Genomic DNA, 21,961 nt, shown 5'->3' with positions numbered 1-21,961 from the left:
TTACCTTACTGTTGGTAGATCCAACGCTGTTGGACCATGGGATTGCACCCAACTTTTTCTCTGAAAATTGTCCTAACCTGTCTGGAACATGTCTTATGTTCGCTGTGTGTTACACTGCATGGGCACCTATAGCTACTGACTTAGAACCCTTCACCTTATCAAGTCAAAGGGAGTACAGGAAGCTGTTTTGATATTTCCCATACACCTACAGTGTCCCTCAAATGTATACTTGATTGTAGGACGGTGGGAGTTTAATGTCAGCGACCTTTAATGTAGATCAGTCTTTTTTGACCTAAGGACTTGGCCCTACTTTCTGACTGAAAACTAGAGTAAAGTGGGAGGAAACATGTCTTCTTCCAACACACAGAGAAGTCTTTGCTTTTCCAACTGATCACTCAAAGGAGTACAGCTATACTATGAAATGGTATTACACGCCATTGCAATCAATTTTTTCGTTTTTAGCTGCGTTCAATCAGAACAGACAGAAGGTATTGTAAAATCTCCTCCGAGCCGGAGTTGAACCAGCGACCTAAGGATTCCTGTTCCCATACACCTACAGTCCTCCGCTCTACCAACTGAGCTATCGAAGGGCTCACATGTGCAGTGTCTGGTTTGTTGGACCATCGGATACATGGGACCTAACAGAGTCTGTGTTTTGCAAGAATTCCATGTTGCAAGGACTTGAACATAACAAAACTGTATCTGTCTGACTCTACATGTTCCTTCATGCCTGAGGCACTGAACATATTTCACATCAACATGAGTATCCTTCCTTTTTCCAACTCTTGGGCTGCGTTCAGACGCAGGGGAGTACAGGGAGCAATTTTGAGAAATTGATACTAGAGCATAGGACTGTGTTTTTTTGAATGTCACTTACCTTACTGTTGGTAGATCCAACGCTGTTGGACCATGGGATTGCACCCAACTTTTTCTCTGAAAATTGTCCTAACCTGTCTGGAACATGTCTTATGTTCGCTGTGTGTTACACTGCATGGGCACCTATAGCTACTGACTTAGAACCCTTCACCTTATCAAGTCAAAGGGAGTACAGGAAGCTGTTTTGATATTTCCCATACACCTACAGTGTCCCTCAAATGTATACTTGATTATAGGACGGTGGGAGTTTAATGTCAGCGACCTTTAATGTAGATCAGTCTTTTTTGACCTAAGGACTTGGCCCTACTTTCTGACTGAAAACTAGAGTAAAGTGGGAGGAAACATGTCTTCTTCCAACACACAGAGAAGTCTTTGCTTTTCCAACTGATCACTCAAAGGAGTACAGCTATACTATGAAATGGTATTACACGCCATTGCAATCAATTTTTTCGTTTTTAGCTGCGTTCAATCAGAACAGACAGAAGGTTTTGTAAAATCTCCTCCGAGCCGGAGTTGAACCAGCGACCTAAGGATTCCTGTTCCCATACACCTACAGTCCTCCGCTCTACCAACTGAGCTATCGAAGGGATCACATGTGCAGTGTCTGGTTTGTTGGACCATCGGATACATGGGACCTAACAGAGTCTGTGTTTTGCAAGAATTCCATGTTGCAAGGACTTGAACATAACAAAACTGTATCTGTCTGACTCTACATGTTCCTTCATGCCTGAGGCACTGAACATATTTCACATCAACATGAGTATCCTTCCTTTTTCCAACTCTTGGGCTGCGTTCAGACGCAGGGGAGTACAGGGAGCAATTTTGAGAAATTGATACTAGAGCATAGGACTGTGTTTTTTTGAATGTCACTTACCTTACTGTTGGTAGATCCAACGCTGTTGGACCATGGGATTGCACCCAACTTTTTCTCTGAAAATTGTCCTAACCTGTCTGGAACATGTCTTATGTTCGCTGTGTGTTACACTGCATGGGCACCTATAGCTACTGACTTAGAACCCTTCACCTTATCAAGTCAAAGGGAGTACAGGAAGCTGTTTTGATATTTCCCATACACCTACAGTGTCCCTCAAATGTATACTTGATTGTAGGACGGTGGGAGTTTAATGTCAGCGACCTTTAATGTAGATCAGTCTTTTTTGACCTAAGGACTTGGCCCTACTTTCTGACTGAAAACTAGAGTAAAGTGGGAGGAAACATGTCTTCTTCCAACACACAGAGAAGTCTTTGCTTTTCCAACTGATCACTCAAAGGAGTACAGCTATACTATGAAATGGTATTACACGCCATTGCAATCAATTTTTTCGTTTTTAGCTGCGTTCAATCAGAACAGACAGAAGGTTTTGTAAAATCTCCTGCGAGCCGGAGTTGAACCAGCGACCTAAGGATTCCTGTTCCCATACACCTACAGTCCTCCGCTCTACCAACTGAGCTATCGAAGGGATCACATGTGCAGTGTCTGGTTTGTTGGACCATCGGATACATGGGACCTAACAGAGTCTGTGTTTTGCAAGAATTCCATGTTGCAAGGACTTGAACATAACAAAACTGTATCTGTCTGACTCTACATGTTCCTTCATGCCTGAGGCACTGAACATATTTCACATCAACATGAGTATCCTTCCTTTTTCCAACTCTTGGGCTGCGTTCAGACGCAGGGGAGTACAGGGAGCAATTTTGAGAAATTGATACTAGAGCATAGGACTGTGTTTTTTTGAATGTCACTTACCTTACTGTTGGTAGATCCAACGCTGTTGGACCATGGGATTGCACCCAACTTTTTCTCTGAAAATTGTCCTAACCTGTCTGGAACATGTCTTATGTTCGCTGTGTGTTACACTGCATGGGCACCTATAGCTACTGACTTAGAACCCTTCACCTTATCAAGTCAAAGGGAGTACAGGAAGCTGTTTTGATATTTCCCATACACCTACAGTGTCCCTCAAATGTATACTTGATTGTAGGACGGTGGGAGTTTAATGTCAGCGACCTTTAATGTAGATCAGTCTTTTTTGACCTAAGGACTTGGCCCTACTTTCTGACTGAAAACTAGAGTAAAGTGGGAGGAAACATGTCTTCTTCCAACACACAGAGAAGTCTTTGCTTTTCCAACTGATCACTCAAAGGAGTACAGCTATACTATGAAATGGTATTACACGCCATTGCAATCAATTTTTTCGTTTTTAGCTGCGTTCAATCAGAACAGACAGAAGGTATTGTAAAATCTCCTCCGAGCCGGAGTTGAACCAGCGACCTAAGGATTCCTGTTCCCATACACCTACAGTCCTCCGCTCTACCAACTGAGCTATCGAAGGGCTCACATGTGCAGTGTCTGGTTTGTTGGACCATCGGATACATGGGACCTAACAGAGTCTGTGTTTTGCAAGAATTCCATGTTGCAAGGACTTGAACATAACAAAACTGTATCTGTCTGACTCTACATGTTCCTTCATGCCTGAGGCACTGAACATATTTCACATCAACATGAGTATCCTTCCTTTTTCCAACTCTTGGGCTGCGTTCAGACGCAGGGGAGTACAGGGAGCAATTTTGAGAAATTGATACTAGAGCATAGGACTGTGTTTTTTTGAATGTCACTTACCTTACTGTTGGTAGATCCAACGCTGTTGGACCATGGGATTGCACCCAACTTTTTCTCTGAAAATTGTCCTAACCTGTCTGGAACATGTCTTATGTTCGCTGTGTGTTACACTGCATGGGCACCTATAGCTACTGACTTAGAACCCTTCACCTTATCAAGTCAAAGGGAGTACAGGAAGCTGTTTTGATATTTCCCATACACCTACAGTGTCCCTCAAATGTATACTTGATTATAGGACGGTGGGAGTTTAATGTCAGCGACCTTTAATGTAGATCAGTCTTTTTTGACCTAAGGACTTGGCCCTACTTTCTGACTGAAAACTAGAGTAAAGTGGGAGGAAACATGTCTTCTTCCAACACACAGAGAAGTCTTTGCTTTTCCAACTGATCACTCAAAGGAGTACAGCTATACTATGAAATGGTATTACACGCCATTGCAATTAAGTTTTGTTAGGAAGCTGTTTTGATATTTCCAAGGTGAATTTAATTCAACTTTATTAAAATAGCCCCAAATCACAACAACAGTCGCGTGAAGGCGTTTTATATTGTACAGCAGATCATACAATAGGTAGAGAATCTAACAATCATATGACCCCACATGAGAAAGCAGTTTGGCAACAGTGGGAAGGAAAAACATCCTTTTAACAGGAAGGCTGAGGGAGGGGGGCTATCTGCTGCAACCGGTCATGTAGGTAAAGGTTAATAATAGTGTACTTTGGGGCAACTATTTAATTCTGGGAGACTTTTGAGTGTGATTAAGTCTCTTAGCAAGAATCCACAGCACGGTAGAGCTGCAGCCCTCTTTGCTCTCATGTTTCTGATAAACAGAAAGCCAAAGCAACTTCCTCAACATGGAGATGAAAGGTAACGAAAGGATACCCTTTATCTTCCACCTGCAGTCCTCTGTACCACTCACCCCCTTTTTCAGGTCTGCTGTGCTGCACATGACTTACAAAACACACAAATAAAAATAAAAAAACAACAACCATGCACCACCACCAAGGATTTGACGATTTATTGACACAAGATGTGGTACTGTGACAGTAACAAATCATTTACAACAAGCTTACAGCAATGACACAAACTTTTCCATTTCATAAGATGCCGTGACCGACCTCGGCCCACATTCTGTGCTGCTGGAAACATTTCTATTTGCAGGAGTGTGTTTAAGACGATGCTGTGTTTAGAAAAAAAACAAACAAATAAAAAACTAATGGGATCTACAATGAAACGTAGGTTAGGAGCAGAATTTCAGACTTGAGGAAATCCACAGCTGAAATTAAGAAAGGGTAAAATGACAGCGAGCTCATGCAGGCACATTAATGTTCTCATCTCATGTACGTCACCAACACAACTGACACACTGGGATAGGGAGAAAGCATTTTTGCTTCATTTTTATACATAGTTACTAAACATTTTCTTACTACACCATTACTGGCCTACAGTACAACTCTGGGGGTTTGGGTATATGTACTCTAATGTTCATATAGCTCACACTATGCCAACTTTATAAGGATTCTTTTGAGAGTAATAAAAATAAACTTGGCAATTCATTTTTGTAAATGTGTGGTCCTGTGAATCTGACTTGGCGGATTTCCCACAGTTTAGCATTACATGAAAATCCCCCCAAGAAAATAAAAAATAAAAACACTGGCATTCAAATGACATGTAAAGCACATCAAGGAAATGAAACTAATGCAACAATAACACCTGTGAAAAGAAAACACAGAGAGGTAGATGCACAATAAATAGGAATGAAAATATAGTTGTGAAAAGTGTGGCTGCAGTAAATGGGACCGTTTCAGAAAAGAGGAGGAGGAGAAGAAAAAAAAAAAAAATCGTGTCAAGCAAATAACCGGAAACAGAGTGGCACTGGAGTGTGAACACAAAATTGGCTGCTCTTGCTTTTGTAGTGGTTGTAAAACTTTAAGAATTTAAACCCATCAATGTCCTTTATGCCACCTGCTCATCAGAAGACTAAACAGTGTAACTTTTCCTTTGCTTATGGATTTATTTAATTTTTGAAGAGCACTTCATAAAATGTTATACTGAAGTTGTTTAATATCAGAACCAGCACAGCGAACTGCTTACGAACGCTTTAACAAGAAAAGGATAAGGTGGAGTGTCATTAAAAGGATTTAGAGCTTTGTGAAGACCGGATGGTTGTAAACGCCTCTGCCAGAAAGACCATAAATGGCATAAGGAAACAATGAAATGCCTAGATTTTGCAATTACAGGGTTGCTAACTTATCGCTAAGTTTCTCAATTAGTGTACAATGCTTCACAGTAAGGGGAGAAAAGTTGACATTTGTTTCTAAACAAATTGCACAAATTGTAAGTGATCCCACCAGATGTGGCAGAAGCAGTCAGACAGATGTTTCTGGTCTCAAAACAACAGAATACTGCTGTGACTCTGGAGGTACAACTGAAGCAAAGAAAGCGTCAAAAGTGGATCTAAATTAAAAGAAGTGCGAGCTGAACAAAGCAAGTCCCCACTCAGGACAATTTCATCATTAATCACATCTTCACAACAATAAGACGTAATGTTAAGGATGGAATGGTTTTCACTGAGATGTAAAAATAGGGGGTAGAATTAAGAGGATTTTAATGATGCTTTCAACTGCCAAAATAAAGGAAATGTCAACAGTACGCTTGATAATCACTCCCAATACCCTTTGTCTCATCTCACATTTACCCTGTTGATCACTTTGAGGAAAAACACAATCTCCAAAATTGCTTAGTATCCATCTTTTACTGTTTGGATTCTCTTGTTTTGGCAGTCAGCTGCACATACAAAAAAATAAAATAAAAAAAACAAAACAAAACAAAAAAAACACTGCGGTTTGTTGTCAGGATGAAGCAGAGTCGACAAGTGGTGAAGTGCGTCAATTCTTCAGCACAGAATCGTACATCTGGTAGACGTACTGAGACACTTCTGGAGCCCGACACTTCAGAGAGAGCTGTGGACAAAAGGAGAGCAGAGTTATAAAGGGAGACGCACTCACTCACACATTTATAAAGATGCTCAATCACAGCTCTGTTTACACTGCTTATACTGACCAACTGAGGAATAAAGGAGTAAAACTGGAACGAGGGATGTTATTGACAGTGCTTTTCCCATTTTACTTTGAGGATTTGTGCTATGTACAAGGAAGGTCAGGATGTGGGTCAGGATCTTGTACGAATATTGTAGCGTGCTTCCCCTACTGAAGGGTAGTGCTGTGTAATTGTATTCCCTTACCATTTTATTACAGCATTCTCACTTTTTGTCCACAACTGAAATGATCAGCTCATTAACACAAATAACCGGTAATTATTTGAAAATCATTAGCTGCTTTTCGAGTAGTATAAGTTAAAATAAATAAATAAATACTGGTTATTTTCTGGATTCACTATATTCTATACCATGACTTACTGATTTTCACTGTATTTATAGTTACTTTGAACTTTTAACTGGTGGTCAGCTAAAACAAGAAAATCTTTGTAAGCGAAGGTGAAACTTTCCTCATTACTTTTTAAAACCCAGAACAGCGCGTCAAAATGTAAATCTTGTGATGCTATACCGTGTAGTTGGGGTTGCCAGGTTGAATGCGGAGCTCAGCCAGGATCCAGATGCCATTGGTTAGCTTCAGGGACTGGTAGAGCATGTCTTGGCCTTCTACATTTCTCTTGGCAATGGTGTAGATATTGTTATTCTGCAGCTTCCCTGAAACTGTGTCTGCAAGACCGGAAGGTTTCTCAGATTATGATTACACCTCACTCACATAAAAACACACACACAAGAGGGTGCTATCACTACTGGAACCATAATCACTTTAAGGAACTCACACTAATGTATGCATGGGCTAATACAAAGTCCACTACTGGCAAAGGGTAAACTAGGTTTGTGAGGATTTTAATCAACTTCAACCTTTAGATGTCAGTAAAGCTGGACAGATATTCTGAAAGTAGTACTGCTTTGGTCAACTTTTAGCTATCAGAATGCTAGGATTATAGTGGCAAAAATATTGTGAACTTTTTTAAAGGAAAGGAGATGTTCAGCATTGGTTAAAAAGAAAGAGTATCCAAAGATAAGCATGCGGGTGGAGAAAGAAAACAGAGAGAAATAAGGCTTTTTGGATAAGTTGGAGTATTTTTGATGTCTTAAAAATAACAGAGGTTTTTAAACACTGAGCTGAGAATGTGTTAATCAGTCATCTATATATTTAATGCAACCACGCTGATGATATGGTTAGCTTAAATTGTATTCAATCATTGAAACAAAGAAAAACTACTTCAAAAATGCATCATTGTGCCATTTGCCATATTTTGCACGAGTAAAAGCATTGTCTAATATTTTGATATGTTAGAGAAACTACCAAATAAAGAAGTATAGAGCCAAGTTATGAGGACGAGAAAGAAAACAATAAACAAGCAGGTAAAAATAATTTAACATGCTCATGAGATTTTTGACAAATTTGTCTACCTGCATTAAGGTGGCAGTCCTTTATCTGATACTGTAGCTCATTCTCATTTGGGATGTCTTTCCAAGTAGCCAGGAACACCTGTCGCTCTGAAGAAGAAAAAACAAAATATCCGACAGCAGTGATGTAGAAAGTGTTGGATGTTTCAAACCACTGACATTGATAATTCAAAGCCCTTTAAATGATTTACTGTTTTGTTTGATTCTATTCAGATCTATTATTAGAGATGAAGGAATTCTTTTCATTCCATAGAAATTACACTTCACAATAAGGTAGGTTTCAGTTGCCTATAACATACTTTTACAGCCCAAAAGCAGACTGAATATACATTTCCCAAGTAACAGCAATGTTTGTCAAGCTTCAATAGCTGTGAGGAATATAATTAGCCATTTAAGGAATAGTACCACACTGTTGTTGCTGTTTTAAAAGGTTTTAAGAATTTTACCCATTTTTCCATCCTCAACAAAGAATACATTGAGAGGGATGAGTACGCTGAAGTAGAACACATCAATGCTGTTCTTTACAGCCACCTATAGGAAAGACAAGAGAACATGGTAAGTTTGACATCTTGAGTATAACAACCAATATACCAACATTTGCATTCAATCAGGTTAAAACTGTAAACTAAACATCAGTTTCTAAAATATATTTTATGAGGGCTAGCTGTTTTTCTCAGTTTCCAATTCTTGTACTGAGTGCAAACACCCTGGAATTTTCATTTTTTGCAAGATGCTGAGAAATTATTTCTGAACTAATGGCCATGTCACACTAAATAATAATTAAAAAAAACCAAACAAAACAAAACACACATTTCAGAGAGACAGAAAGAGCAAGACACCTGTCCCTGGCCAGGTCTTTAAATGTGTTCCACTGCTGATAAAATGTGTGGCCACTGTGTGCTGCTGTACCTGAAGATTATTGAGAGGGTCCATCTTCATAACTGGCCCAATGGTGTTAAGAGGCAAAGAGATCTCAATACTCTGATTGGGCATCAGTGGAGTATGAACGGGCAGAGGACTGGTGGGGATCACCCCAAAACTGCAGAAACATATATTAATATTAAAGTTAGTTTTAAAACGTTTTTGAAAGAGTGCAATAAGCAATGACATGACATTCCTGTTGAGTCAGATCACTGACCTGTTCTTGTTAAACTGGATAGCAAAGTCGGTCATGTGTTGTAGGGCTTTGTTGGTGAAAGTCATGTCCATGTACATGTGACCCTGACGGCGAGAGAATGTTCCAGAGATCTCGAGCCCTTTAGCTTTCACTGCAGGAAGCCATACCTGGTAAAAAGTACAACTGCAGTCAATAACACAGACAGTGTTTTACTTACGTTACACCTTCCAAGAAAAAGTTGCGTGAACTCACTGCTTTGGGGACTGCATAGCCTCCTGTGGTGATGGCCATGCCTGTGGAAAGCTCAAATAAGTCGTTGAGGCCACTGCTGGTGGCAGGAGGTGCAGGTGTAGGTGAAGGAGCAAAAGTGTTGGGGACTGATGACGGGATAAAATTTTGTCCCACCTGCAACAAAAATCACAACAAAAACACACACAAAACACAATCTAATAAAGTATAATTTTATGAAGTATCGCAGAAGACTTGAGAAATTTACTAAAATCTACTAAACGGGTCACACAGAAAATAAAATCTTAGACCAGAACAACTGATTTGGTCTTTGTGATTATGAAGAAAAAAAACAAAAACAAGATTTCAATCACATCAAAATCACGATTAGCCAAATCAAAAAAATCAAATGTGAGATTAATTTAAAAGAGTAAAAATTTTGTTTTGCCTGTTTGAGCCCATTTGTTATAAAAAATATTATTTGAAAAAATACATTAGAAGTCCAAATTAACATCATATTAACTAAGCCTCTTACAATGTATAAAATCATACAAGAGTATGGAAAAGAGGGCATAAACAAATATATCAGTTCTGTGTATATTTTTATATGTTCAAATTGATGGAAAAAATTATGATATATTGATATATTGAAAGTGATATTGATGGAAAATATGAAAATCTACTATTTTCATAAGGTGGTTGTAATTATTGGTTGCCCAAAAAATTACAAAGGATTTAGAAAAGAGGTTTCTAGTCTATGATTGGCTCTACAACACAGTAAAATCTGTTGCGTCCTCATTACTACACAATGACCTCTTCCTTTCTTTAAAGCCTATAAATGGTGTCAGTGGCCATGTCACCACCACCCCCCCACCCCCAAAAATGACCATAAATATAATGTCTACTGCATTCCCACACTATGAATATTTAAGGAAGGTCTTAACAGGAAGTGAGAAAGAGAACTAAGTGATGTATTCATCCTGATGTCTGACAGAAGGAGAAGGCTTTCAGTTTGCCCCTGTATGCCTTTGTGTGTCCCATCAAAGACTTAAATGGGCTAAAACATTCAAAACATCCGTGTGGTCATCTTGTTGAAAAATGCGTGAGTAAGACGAGTGTGGTGGGTTAAATTCAGGAAGCATGCAGCATGCAGACGGCCAAACAGAAGGGCTTGACTTACTGCTGGACTTCCCCCAACACCTCCGCCCAGGTCTCCCCCCAGCTACAGGAGAGAGGAGAGGCCACCAAAGACAGCATCCAAACATTATCGACAGACCAAAGACACAAAGACAGAGACAGAGACTTTCTTAGCAACCATAACCCATCAAGAGGAGCCCTCACTTTCTGGGAAATATTAATCTCTGCATTGTAGGTTAGACATTAAAAAAAAAAATCACTCTGCAAGGAGATTATGAAGAAATCCAGATATTCCGGCAGCTCGGAGAAGTGGTAATAGAAGACAAATACCTAGTAACATGTTTATGAGCCAATGTTACGGTATTAAAACATTTTAAATTTGTGTTACAGCAAGATACAGCATATGAGCATAACAGTTACTTTTTATCACAAGCGCACTTGCATGAACACATAAAACCCAGTAGAAAAGAAAATGGTGTCAGCAGGTACAAGATCTGAACAGGTCTTCTTCAACTATAACAATCCTAAGGAGGAACAAAGAAAAACTAACTTTTCATCATATACCCATTTCTTTTGGGAAAATTTCAGCTTTCCAGATGTTTTACAACTGCCTGCACAGCCTCTTTCCTCCTTAATGTGATGAAAGAGTCATTAAAATGAATGGTGATAACCACTAGGTAGCATCACGTAACCAGCACTGGTAAACTATAGAAGGATCTAATGGGAGTCAAAGCTTGAAAACAGTATAAACGTCTATTATTATTCCATACAACGTGCCAAACACGTAAGACCCATTGCTGCAATGACAATTAAGTGCAATCGCTCAGTGGATCTTTACCTAAATTTAGTAAAGTAAGTGTGCATAAATATGCTCATGCTCACCAAACTGTCAAGGCCTCCTCCCAGAAGGTCCACCGCACCCATCTGCATGGAGGAGACCTGGGGCACATTGACTGGAGGACCCAGGTCCAGGTTCAGCAGATCACCCAACAGGTCACCCTGACTGGGAATGACATGTGGCTGGTCCATGGCTGCTGCTGGCCCACCGCTCACTGGGCTCTCACCTGTGTCGATGCTGTCGTAAGGCAAAACAGTAGACTGGTAAATGAAATGTACTTGGAAACTCAAATCCTAAGAGCTCCAAAAGTATCACAGATCACTGGAAAATTATGAAAGAATGCAAAATAGTAGAATCTTTAGTTATGAAGCACGGCAACAACTTTCTTTAACCTCCTAAGGCATGCATTTTTAATTTAACTTTGATATTTGGGCATATTGGGACCCAATGAATGTAAAAACAAAAGAATTACCAGTTCTTGTTTTGTTTTTTACCTGATTTTTGTTTTTTAGAAAAATGAGAGCCACATATGAGGATATTTGTTTAAAATTTTGATAGAACAGTGGCAGTATATTGTCCTTGTAGGTGGATGTCAGTCCCTTGTAGAGCAAAATTAAGTATTTTGGTCGAAATAACCCAAAATGTGATGTCCACATATGTGGACGCCAGGTCCTAGGAAGTTAAACATTATATTTGGGGGAGGTTTTTATTGCATTTAGTAGATTTACTGGAGAGTAGACAAGAAGGCAGGTGGGCAAAGATGAGCAGTAAAGGGCCATTGGGTCCAGGCTGCTGCATGAGATTTCCATCTCACCTTGTGAGCTAAACTAGCAGCAAACAAGCACACTGCTAAAGAGGGCCTTGTGCTACAGCACTGTGTTGGAACAGAAATGTCAAATTTTTTATATCATAAAACTTGTTTCCATTATGTAAATACATTTCCTTATTAAACTGGGACAAATACAGTACATCCACTTCAACGGAAATTCATCTAAAAGTCCTCAAGTCCACAGCTTCCTGTTGTAGATTCTTCTTTCACACAAGATTTTGCCTGACTCTTCAACATCAGTGGGGCATGAGGCAATATCTTAAGAGTTGGGCAATGTCCTGTTTTCGAAACTAGTTTAAAGCATAAACTGAGCTATGATTAACAAATTGAACAGTTCTCAGCTCACATATACAACATACAATATCACATTAATAAGTATTATCCAACATTTTCTTGAAACCAAACCAAATGCTTTGAAACCAGAAGACTGCATTTTAAACTGCTGGATGAATAAGAAACTCTGTCTTTATCTTAAAAACATCAAACCACTCACACCAATTACTTTTTTTTTTTTTTTAAGTAGCACTAATTTTAACAGTTTAGACTTTAGACTCAGCTGCTTGTTGTCAAACAGATCAATACGGGCACATTCCTGGAAATTATGAAGTGGTACAAGTACAACGATAGCCACTATAGTGTTTCTGCTTATAAACACCAGGGATCAAGCAAAATCTACTCCTCAACAATTACAGGTTGTGTAATTTTATCTCACAATTTCGACATATGACACATTTTCATGAACTGACCTTCCTGGCCAATTTGCAAATTTTCCATGCAACAGAACTGAACTGCTGAAGGGATAAATACTTCCTCTTATATATGGAAAATGGAAGCAAAGCAAAGTGCGACCAATATGAAATATCTGAATATAATCAGTTTACGCCAGTGTGATTATTAAAGTTAAGCTCCTTTCAAGAATTTCAAAAATTCAACCGTTTTATTACACTGATCTTTCAGGCCATCATGTCCAAAAAGCCATATATTAAAGTATGAGCTCTATGTATTAGTACAATGGACTAGTAGTGAAAGCAATAAAAGTTTTGCATGACAGCGTCCGGCACCCAGAACAACAGCTGGTAAAAGCAGCTGACATGACATTGTGTAGAACTGGTATGGCACTGAAAACAGTGTCTGACCTGCTGTGCTGAACAGGAAGGTGCTTCCGGTGGATTCCATGGCTTCCCTCCACAAAGGCGCTGGGGGGCTTGTGATACACAGAGGCCAGGGAACCAATGTGGCATATAAGCTCATCCAGTAGGGTGGGCTCTATTAGGTCGGTCTCCTCTGAGATTAGGGGTTTCTCTGACAACACCACCTCTTTAGCGGTTACGGGGTCAGTGGACAACAGGCGCCAATAAATGTAGCCTCTGTCACGCAGGTCAGGATTGTCAGAGTCCTGCATAGGAGGTCAACACGTTGTGCAAGTTATACTCAACATAGGCAGAAATCACATACCAGAAGATTGTGAGGACCACAGTTTCACAAGTCGTTACAAAAGTGGCAGCTAAGAAAGCTACATATCTGAGAATAATACTTTCATATATGTTAGAGAAAGAAACACTTCTCAGAGAGAGGGAAACCGAACAAGTCATCAAAATCATGCAAAGCCTCTTCAGAATAAAATATACGACTCACTTGAGTGGCCAAGCTGAGGACTTGCTGCACCAGCTCCTGAGTCTCTGATGGCTTCTTAAGGAACAGCTTGACAATGGCGGTCAACAGGGTAAGCTGGACCTGCAAGTCCGAGCACACACACACCATTGGAATATGGCTGTGTTTTACATGCAAGGTGGTGAGTGACAGGAGAATGGCGGCTAAGCTGTCATCCCTGTTGGACAACGTCTCCCACCCCATGCAGCAGACTGTGACAGCACTGAGCAGCTTCTTCAGTGGGAGACTGCGGTACCCACGGTGTGGGACGGAGAGATTTCGCAGGTCTTTCCTCCCCACTGCTGTCAGACTCCACAACAAAGACTTTAACTGAACAAACACACACATCCACACATGTGCAATAAGACTAAGTGCAATAATCTTTTCTGGCATCGTTGTATTTTTACTCAGTTGTATATAGCATTCGTATTCTATTTTTATCTTATTGTACATTTTTATTCTATTTTATTCTACTGTATATAGTATATTATTTTATTCTATTCTGTACAGCTGTGTACTGTATTTATTCTTATTGTATTCTAATTTTTGCGTCATAACTTTTGCACTGTCCACTCCTGCTGTGACAAAACAAATTTCCCACGTGTGGGACTAATAAAGGTTATCTTATCTTATCTTATCTTATAAGATTATTGAAACCTTTCTTATTTAATTCATAACAATACACAATATAATTACAAATCATAGGAACATTGTTGACATTGTTAAAAAAGTCAAAATGATAAAATACATGAAAACATTTTATTATTCTAGATAAACTGTTAAAATTCAACTCAATGTTTTTTTGTAAGCAAGACTAGCCTTTCTGAAATATGTAATGCTGCTCTCGTATATTGTATCGTAATCTGTGTATTTTATTTTACATGAGTATTTTTTTTTTTTAAATAAACTTACCTGAGTGCTCTCATCATGGAAGCCCTCAAGGAAGCTCTCCAGCAACTCATCAGCGTTGTCAATCCGCTCAGCATACTCGCCAACAATCCAGATCATGGCAGCTCGAGCGTCAGGCTCATCCAAGGAATCCAGGTTCTCACAGAGTGTGGCAATGATGCTTTCATACCTAAAGAACACCATATCTCTAAAGTAAGAATCGGACTACACACTACACATCACATGAAATGACATGTACACATGTGAGCTACACAGTCCATCAATTTTTTAAAAAGGTTTATATAGAGCACTGGATAGTTACTCGATAAACACTTTTCACGCATTCAATGAGAAACCTACTTGTTGGGGTACTTGCGGAAGATGTCCCTGATGACCACAATAGCCTCCTGAACCACATAGTTGACCTTAGTCTGGATCAGGTCCAGCAGAGTGCTGACACAGCGCTCTGCCGATTGCTGAAGGGAAACAGGACAGAAACATCTGTCACCTTTACTACCAGAAAAGAGTTTTAAATTACTAATGACACATCATTATTTTAGCTCACTGGGCCCATAATTCTCACCTCAACTTTGATGGCACAGCGTCCGATGGCTCGTACAGCTTTACGCACAAAGTCCACATCTACCTCTGTGGCATACTCCTTCAATTCAGCCAAAACCTGCAAATCACAGAACAGAAGTGAATCATTTTAAAACTACTTTCTATAAATAATGTTAAAGATTTTCGAACAATTAATTGCTACAATATACTTTTAGTCTTGTTTTCTGTGAAGTACCTGGGCAATGTTAGCCTGAGAAGCCAAACGGATCATGATGTCCAGTTTCTCCAGTTTCACATAGATGGGGTCATTGTATTTGACAAAGAACACCTTGATCTCCTGCTTCAGGATCTCAGGCCTGCACAAAATCAATACATGACACATTATAGTGTGGCACCTAGTCCAAAAGAAAAATCCCAAGAAGGGATTTAATGCTTTTCAAGTAGCAGGCAACTAAGCATGTAAGTGTCAGTCATAGAGTAATATTGCCTGCTATAGCCCTTAAGCTGCTAGACAAGAAGGTTTATCCTGTGTGTGTGCTAAGGTTCAGTTCAGTGTGTACACACAAAAAATATACATTAAAAGGTGGTGAGAACAAAAATAGAAATCTGTCTTTCCCAGCTTCCAATTGCTTGTCATAAGAGTGTGTAAACAAACAAACACAGTAAAATATGAAGAAATTACAATAAGGAAATAACCAAATTTCAAAATCTATATATTAAAAATATTTTTAGAGTTAATATTAAACCCAGCAGCTCAACTTGAAACCTTTCTCTGTCCTTTCTGACAATATACCTCTTCTGGACGATGAGGTTGATGTTCCTCAGAGCCACATACTGGACCTCTGGCTCCCCGGAGAGCAAGGTGACCAGTGGGGGAGATAACTTCTTCAGCAATGTGTTGTAGTAGTCAGAATCCTTGGGCAGCAGCTCCAAGAACTTCATCAGTACCTTCACAGCTGACAGCACCACCGCTGAGTTGGCATGAGACAGCCGGGGGGTGACACGCTCACAGATGCTTTGAGGAGAAGAAGCAGAAATCTCATCATTTTCAGTGGTGTCATGTAGTGATAATGCTGGGCTTATCTCTGGTCTTAAAAGGATTTTTCTAACTCTGATTAATATCACAAATGGTGTAGTTTTAAGTAAAAGTTGACAGGACTGCTACCTTTGAGCCTCACGCTCATCCTTGGGGTTGTAGTTGGACAGGCAGTCCAGGATGAAGGTCTGTCCCCACTCTGTGCACTCGTTGAGGGCCGTCAGCAGCTTGTTGATATTCTGTGGATTGAGGTCCAGCAGGTTGCTGTTGGGGTGAGACTCACTGATCTCTGATAACGCAGCAACTGCATTGGCCACAACCTAAAATGCAAGATATGAAACAATAATGATTTCAACAATAATTAACTCTATATTAACTTAATTATTCTTTAATAGTAATCCAAAGGAAACTAACAGCATTTTTAAAGCACTAACACAACTTTGGGAAAGATACAGATAGAGGTGTAAAGTACTGAGACCTACCATGGGATTGGAGTCAGCAATAAGATCTCTCAGGGAGTCCAGGAAGCCCTGGTCCTCCACCATCTGGGCATTGATGTCATGAAGTTTAGCTACACAAACAGCTGCAGTCTTCCTCACATATGGGTCCTCATCCTTCAAGCACTTTCTCAGTGGCTCACACAAGTACTCTGTGATCTTGTCCACCCGAATGCAACCCATGGTGCGGACGGCAAGAGCCCTGATCAGAGGATTGGGGTCCTCACAGTCCTAAGGAATAGGCGAAGAAAGATTTTACATAGGTACAATGGGCGTCAAAGTTAAAAAACTAACTCACTTTGTAATTTGGAGCAAATCATGAGCTTGTGTGCAAGACACATCTGAAAACTGTACAAAAATCTTAATCCCTATTGGCATGTAGGAAACCCATTGATCGATCCTGTGCAACAGCATGGACAAACTATGGTAGCAGGAAAACAATAAAAAGTATTTTTAGATTTAACTGCCTTAGTGCAGATTAGTGTAGGATGCCGTTAATCAACAGTTCATTCTCTGTCTTGCCTTGACGAAGCTGTTAACGGCCATTATAGCCATATCAGGCTGGCTCTTGGCGTAGTTCATCAAGTAGAGGTACACCAACTTCTTCAGCTCCAGGTTGTCAGTCTGCATGCAGTTGACTACATCTGGGAACAAAGAACTGAGAGCAAAGCAAATTGACTTCAAAAAGGAGTACTAGACAATGTTGCGACACTTTCATGTTCTCTCACACTAGCTGTGAATTTACTGCATGAGTAACTGTCCTGAACTCACATCAGTACAAATCGGCTTAACGGACATATCATACAACTGTAGTATGACTAATTAATGTCTGTAAAGCTTTAGCACACTGTGAAAAAACACTGTGTGCAAAGTGATCATCAATAACGATGTCTGAATAGCCTGAAAGTAATAAAAACATCCTTTCATTCACACTTTTACCTCCTGATTTCTGAGGCTACTAGTCAGATATATAAAAAGAGTGAAAATGGCCAGAGCTCCAAGTACCTTAGCAACTGCTCTCTCCTATTTTTTAATCTCTGCTACTGTGTTCTCTTAATTTGCAATGACTGATTTCCTTGACCGATGGCAATCAATAGCAAAGCAGTGAGCCCCCTGAACAATACTGAGACTTTTATTTACTATTACTCTCTTAGCAGCACTGACAGTTCCAGGAACATATCCTGGGAGTTGGCAGAGAGCAGCGGAAACAAAAGCAGAGCCGGAAACAATGACCACACATCAGTCTACTGAGGATGAGACTAATCAGCTTTCCAAAAGCAAAACTCAGAGTTAAATATCAGCAGCTGAATTACTTAGGAGAGTGAAGGACTTTAATCCAATTGTCTGTTGGTCAGTAAGCACAACACAATTTTCTTCTTGTTTAAGATATTCGGTGCCAACACATAATGCAACTGAGAAATCACAGACGCCACGTCACTTTGATTTGCTTATCTTATCACACTGTTATAATTATAGACCTGTGTGGCGCATGTCATAAATGCAGTGTACCTGACATCTTTGCCAACAGTCATGGCAGCAATGACCTTCTTCACTGCCTCTTTCCTCTTCTCCTTCTTCTCATTGTTCAGCTCTGCCTTCAGTTCAAAGATCTCCCCTGAAAGATGAATCAGATGAAGAGTTGACGGCAGTACTGTTTATATATACACTGCCATAGATTTCCAATCTCTAACATGCCTACATGAACAAAAACAATTTCTCTATCATACTCACCTTTTTTGTTTGTTGTGAAATATTTGGAGTCCGTCATGATTGTGGTCCTTAGTTCTGTAAAAAAAATAAATAGATATATACATTTAAAAAAATATTACATAATCATTCAGTGAGGCTGCCATATGACTAAGTGGCGTGGTGACAAGCCACAAAGTAGTTCAATGAAATTCAGTCATCAGGTTTGCCTCCAACATAGTACACTGCAACAGCCAGTAACCAATCTAAAAATGTTACAGGTTTCTTCTATGACAGACCAACCTGATGTGTTTAGTTTCTAAATGAATGTATGAATAACTGCCTTACAAATATACAAGGTTACACTACAAGTATGGAGAACACCCCTTTCAATAAATAACTGAGCAAAATCCGTTGTGGAAATGAAAGCTTATGAGCCCCAAGCAAAATACCAAATATTAGCTGGAGTGGTGTTAAACACAACCAGTGGACTACAGAGCACTGTAATCGCATAGTCTGGATTCATTAATATGGCTTTATTTTCAGGAATTGTAATGGAGGATCCTGGGTTTGGCACAGGTTAGGAGAACCATTTATGTCTGAATTATACACCCCCAACTGTTTTACAGAGTATATGAAGTTCTAGTAAACTCTGAAATAGGCAACTTAATTTTATCATAATGCACCACACTAGGGAAGTACAGAATGCAATTTTATTATGTTTAATTTGTTTTTGTTATTATTCATTCCCCTTTCTTCTTCTTTCAGATGATTCCTTTAGGGGTCACCACAAAGGATCATCTGCCATCCTATCCCTTGCATCCTCCTCTGTCACGCCAACCCTCTGCATGCCCTCCTTCGTTAAATGCATGAATTTTATTATTTTTATTTTCTTTGCAGTCTTCCTCTTTTCCTCCTGTCTGGCAGTTTCCTATTCAACATTGTTTGTCTGGTATTTCCACTATCCCTCCTCTGCACATGTCCAAACCATCTCAGCCTTGCCTCTGTAACTTTGTCTCCAAACTACTCAACCTGTGCTGTCCCTCTGTACTCATTTCTAATCCTGTCCAGTGTGGTCTGAGCATATTGTGCTTTGACAGCTCCAGCTTGGCCTTCCATCTTTTTTGTCAGTGCCACTAGAGCATATCTCTGCCTCTCCAGGCTCTCTTTCACCTGCTCCCTTGCTTCAAGCTCAACTGCAATTTGAAACATAGTCAAGCAAAATGCCTTCTGTAGAAAGGTTTTATGGTCAGATGAGACAACGATTGAGCTATTTGACCACAGTGACAAGAGATATGTTTGGAGGAATAATGGCAGGGCTATCAAATCTAAGAACAGAGTGGCAGCTGTAAAGCACGGCGGTGGTAGATTTATTTACCAATTCTGACGAGAAGAGTGGTCAAGAATTATGGCTGTTGATCGCTAGCAAAAGCATCTGGGGAAGATACAACTTACTAAGGGACACTTAACCAAATATTAATGGGGGTTTATGTATATATTTGAATCTGTATGGATGAGAGAAAATCCAACATAATTTCAAACTTTTGCAGAGTTATTAATGATGTAAGCTCTACAATCATGCAAACCTGGAAAAGAATTCGAAGTTCGGAGCAATCATTAAAAGCACAAACATATGATATCGATGTCCATAATGACTGTATGTAAACCTATGACCACACATTTATGTATCTGTACAGCCCTAGCTAAAACATGCTATTACATTGAAGAAAACGTACTTAGCGTTACATCTTAAACAATTAAACCTTTACTTTAGCCGGCATTAGCCATTTTCTTCATCTGTATGGTGAAGAAGAACCTACTCTAATCTAACGGTGACATTAACTGCTCTGTGTTTCTGGGTGTGACGACGTTTGACCTCTCAACAAACATCAGGTTAGCTTTAATTAACCGGGAGGCACAGCACTTCCACTTAGCTAGCGTTAGCTAAATGCTAAATACATCCGCTCCCTCCTGCGATACCACAAATATTAACAACAAACTCCAAACACAGACAACTTCTAACATCAACCTGGGTTTACAGTCCGATATGACAAGATTTCGTTATGTTAAATCTGGAGTCAAAATAGAAACGTGAGCAGCGGCCCAGTTTCCAGGAGCTGCCTTTACGGTAGCTAAACGATGAGCAGCCCTGCAAAAATACAGTCGATACAAAATCACACCACAATGACAGCAAGGTTAAAAGAAGGTCCTGTATTGTATAATATCGCCCATACCTTGCTGAGTATACGTGAGAAGAGAAAAATATTCCACTGGGTGTCAGACGCAGGGTGCTCCTTCGTCTGTTTGGAGGAAGATGGAGAACCAGGATAACGATGGTGCGTTCACACTCATCGGAAACTGGACAACTTCCCTCCTGAGGTAAAGAATACCAGGATGCGTTGTTGCAGCGAACACATTTGGTTGATTTTATAACGGCTGTTAGTAGATGTTTGTATAGTTAAGATCTGCGAATATAAATGATGTATTATATAAAATGTATATGCAAATCCAGGAAACCACTAACGGCAATGACACCACACGGTTTCGAGGTCATGTGTACAAATCGGTCGGTAGGGTTTATATATTTTTTTGTAATTGGATTCACAGGCAAATATAAATCAGTGTAAACTTTAGTATTTAAAGGGGAAATTTACATTACATAATAAATGACTCTATATGACGGCACGGTTTCCTATGATCATGAATGCAACACTGGAGGGAACTCTTGGTAGGGATTTCGCCGTGTCCTCACAGCCAGGAAAAGAATTCCATAACATCAGCGTTTCACCTTCACTGTACAGTCCTGGCTTTTTCAAAGCAGTTTCAAATCAGGAGCTGCAAAGTACTCCCCTGGGTCTGAACGCAGCCCAAGAGTTGGAAAAAGGAAGGATACTCATGTTGATGTGAAATCTGTTCAGTGCCTCAGGCATGAAGGAACATGTAGAATCAGACAGATACAGTTTTGTTATGTTCAAGTCCTTGAAACATGGAATTCTTGCAAAACAGACTCTGTCAGGTCCCATGTATCCGATGGTCCAACAAACCAGACACTGTACATGTGATCCCTTCGATAGCTCAGTTGGTAGAGCGGAGGACTGTAGGTGTATGGGAACAGGAATCCTTAGGTCGCTGGTTCAACTCCGGCTCGAAGGAGATTTTACAATTCCACTTAGGGCTGCCACGATTATGTCGACTATTAAAATCGTAGACGACTAATTTAATAGTCGACACGTCGTTTGAAGCTTTGTAAGATCCCAAAAGACGCAGGAATAAGTAGTAGGATTTAAGAGTGTAATAACGGACTGAAACAGAAGATGGCAGCACTACATGTTTTTTTTTTCTTTTATTAGTAATATAAACATACAAACAAAATGCACCATATATTACAGATTCAGAGAATAAACATTTCTTACATATTAGCAACTTTCATATATAGTGAAAATAAAATATAAAGATGGGGTCACATAAATTAACAGATTATTAACTCACTAAATCAAAATCTTCTACAAAGGAAACAAAAAAAGCAGCCTTTTTCTT

General features: G+C 39.7%; 1 protein-coding gene and 5 non-coding genes across 6 annotated transcripts; 1 reads left to right on the top strand and 5 right to left on the bottom strand.

The window, feature by feature from the left end:
• Positions 1–501: 501 nt before the first annotated feature.
• trnay-gua (transfer RNA tyrosine (anticodon GUA)) lies at positions 502–590 on the bottom strand. The gene is given in 2 exon segments: positions 502–537; positions 554–590. It is a non-coding gene; the product is annotated as a tRNA-Tyr (tRNA).
• Positions 591–1,374: 784 nt separating this feature from the next.
• On the bottom strand, positions 1,375–1,463 carry trnay-gua (transfer RNA tyrosine (anticodon GUA)). The gene is given in 2 exon segments: positions 1,375–1,410; positions 1,427–1,463. It is a non-coding gene; the product is annotated as a tRNA-Tyr (tRNA).
• Positions 1,464–2,247: 784 nt separating this feature from the next.
• trnay-gua (transfer RNA tyrosine (anticodon GUA)) lies at positions 2,248–2,336 on the bottom strand. Its single transcript is given in 2 exon segments — positions 2,248–2,283; positions 2,300–2,336. It is a non-coding gene; the product is annotated as a tRNA-Tyr (tRNA).
• A 784-nt stretch (positions 2,337–3,120) lies between these two features.
• On the bottom strand, positions 3,121–3,209 carry trnay-gua (transfer RNA tyrosine (anticodon GUA)). Its single transcript is given in 2 exon segments — positions 3,121–3,156; positions 3,173–3,209. It is a non-coding gene; the product is annotated as a tRNA-Tyr (tRNA).
• Positions 3,210–4,495: 1,286 nt separating this feature from the next.
• ap2b1 (adaptor related protein complex 2 subunit beta 1) lies at positions 4,496–20,766 on the bottom strand. The gene is made up of 22 exons (XM_085421192.1): positions 20,659–20,766; positions 18,470–18,523; positions 18,248–18,353; positions 17,261–17,396; positions 16,724–16,969; positions 16,371–16,561; positions 15,999–16,220; positions 15,441–15,561; positions 15,228–15,323; positions 15,005–15,120; positions 14,669–14,834; positions 13,742–13,840; positions 13,243–13,502; positions 11,322–11,514; positions 10,483–10,524; positions 9,327–9,479; positions 9,096–9,241; positions 8,867–8,996; positions 8,404–8,488; positions 7,961–8,047; positions 7,059–7,213; positions 4,496–6,455 (listed from the first exon to the last, which is right to left on the bottom strand). The coding sequence occupies exons 2-22, from the start codon at positions 18,504–18,506 to the stop codon at positions 6,381–6,383; spliced, it is 2,862 nt and encodes a 953-aa protein (XP_085277318.1). The 5' UTR covers positions 18,507–18,523; positions 20,659–20,766; the 3' UTR covers positions 4,496–6,380.
• Positions 20,767–21,488: 722 nt separating this feature from the next.
• Positions 21,489–21,577, top strand: trnay-gua (transfer RNA tyrosine (anticodon GUA)). The gene is given in 2 exon segments: positions 21,489–21,525; positions 21,542–21,577. It is a non-coding gene; the product is annotated as a tRNA-Tyr (tRNA).
• Positions 21,578–21,961: the final 384 nt, after the last annotated feature.

The sequence above is a fragment of the Rhamphochromis longiceps genome, linkage group LG10, assembly GCF_057381845.1.
Source record: "Rhamphochromis longiceps isolate RC_006_pf linkage group LG10, R_longiceps_female_GT1.1, whole genome shotgun sequence".
In the NCBI taxonomy this organism is placed as follows: domain Eukaryota; kingdom Metazoa; phylum Chordata; class Actinopteri; order Cichliformes; family Cichlidae; genus Rhamphochromis; species Rhamphochromis longiceps.
The sequence above is the reverse complement of the archived record's forward strand: the minus strand, read 5'-3'. Positions and strand labels throughout refer to the sequence as shown.

Bases quoted from the DNA above. Each gene is read 5' to 3' on its own strand.
- ap2b1 (XM_085421192.1), bottom strand. From the start codon at position 18,506: ATGACGGACTCCAAATATTTCACAACAAACAAAAAAG. The intron at 16,221-16,370 runs GTAGCAGTCCTG...TTCTCCTCAAAG, and splicing joins GATGAGCGTGAGGCTCAAAG to CATCTGTGAGCGTGTCACCC. The intron at 8,997-9,095 runs GTCAGTGATCTG...ATGTTTCTGCAG, and splicing joins ATCCAGTTTAACAAGAACAG to TTTTGGGGTGATCCCCACCA.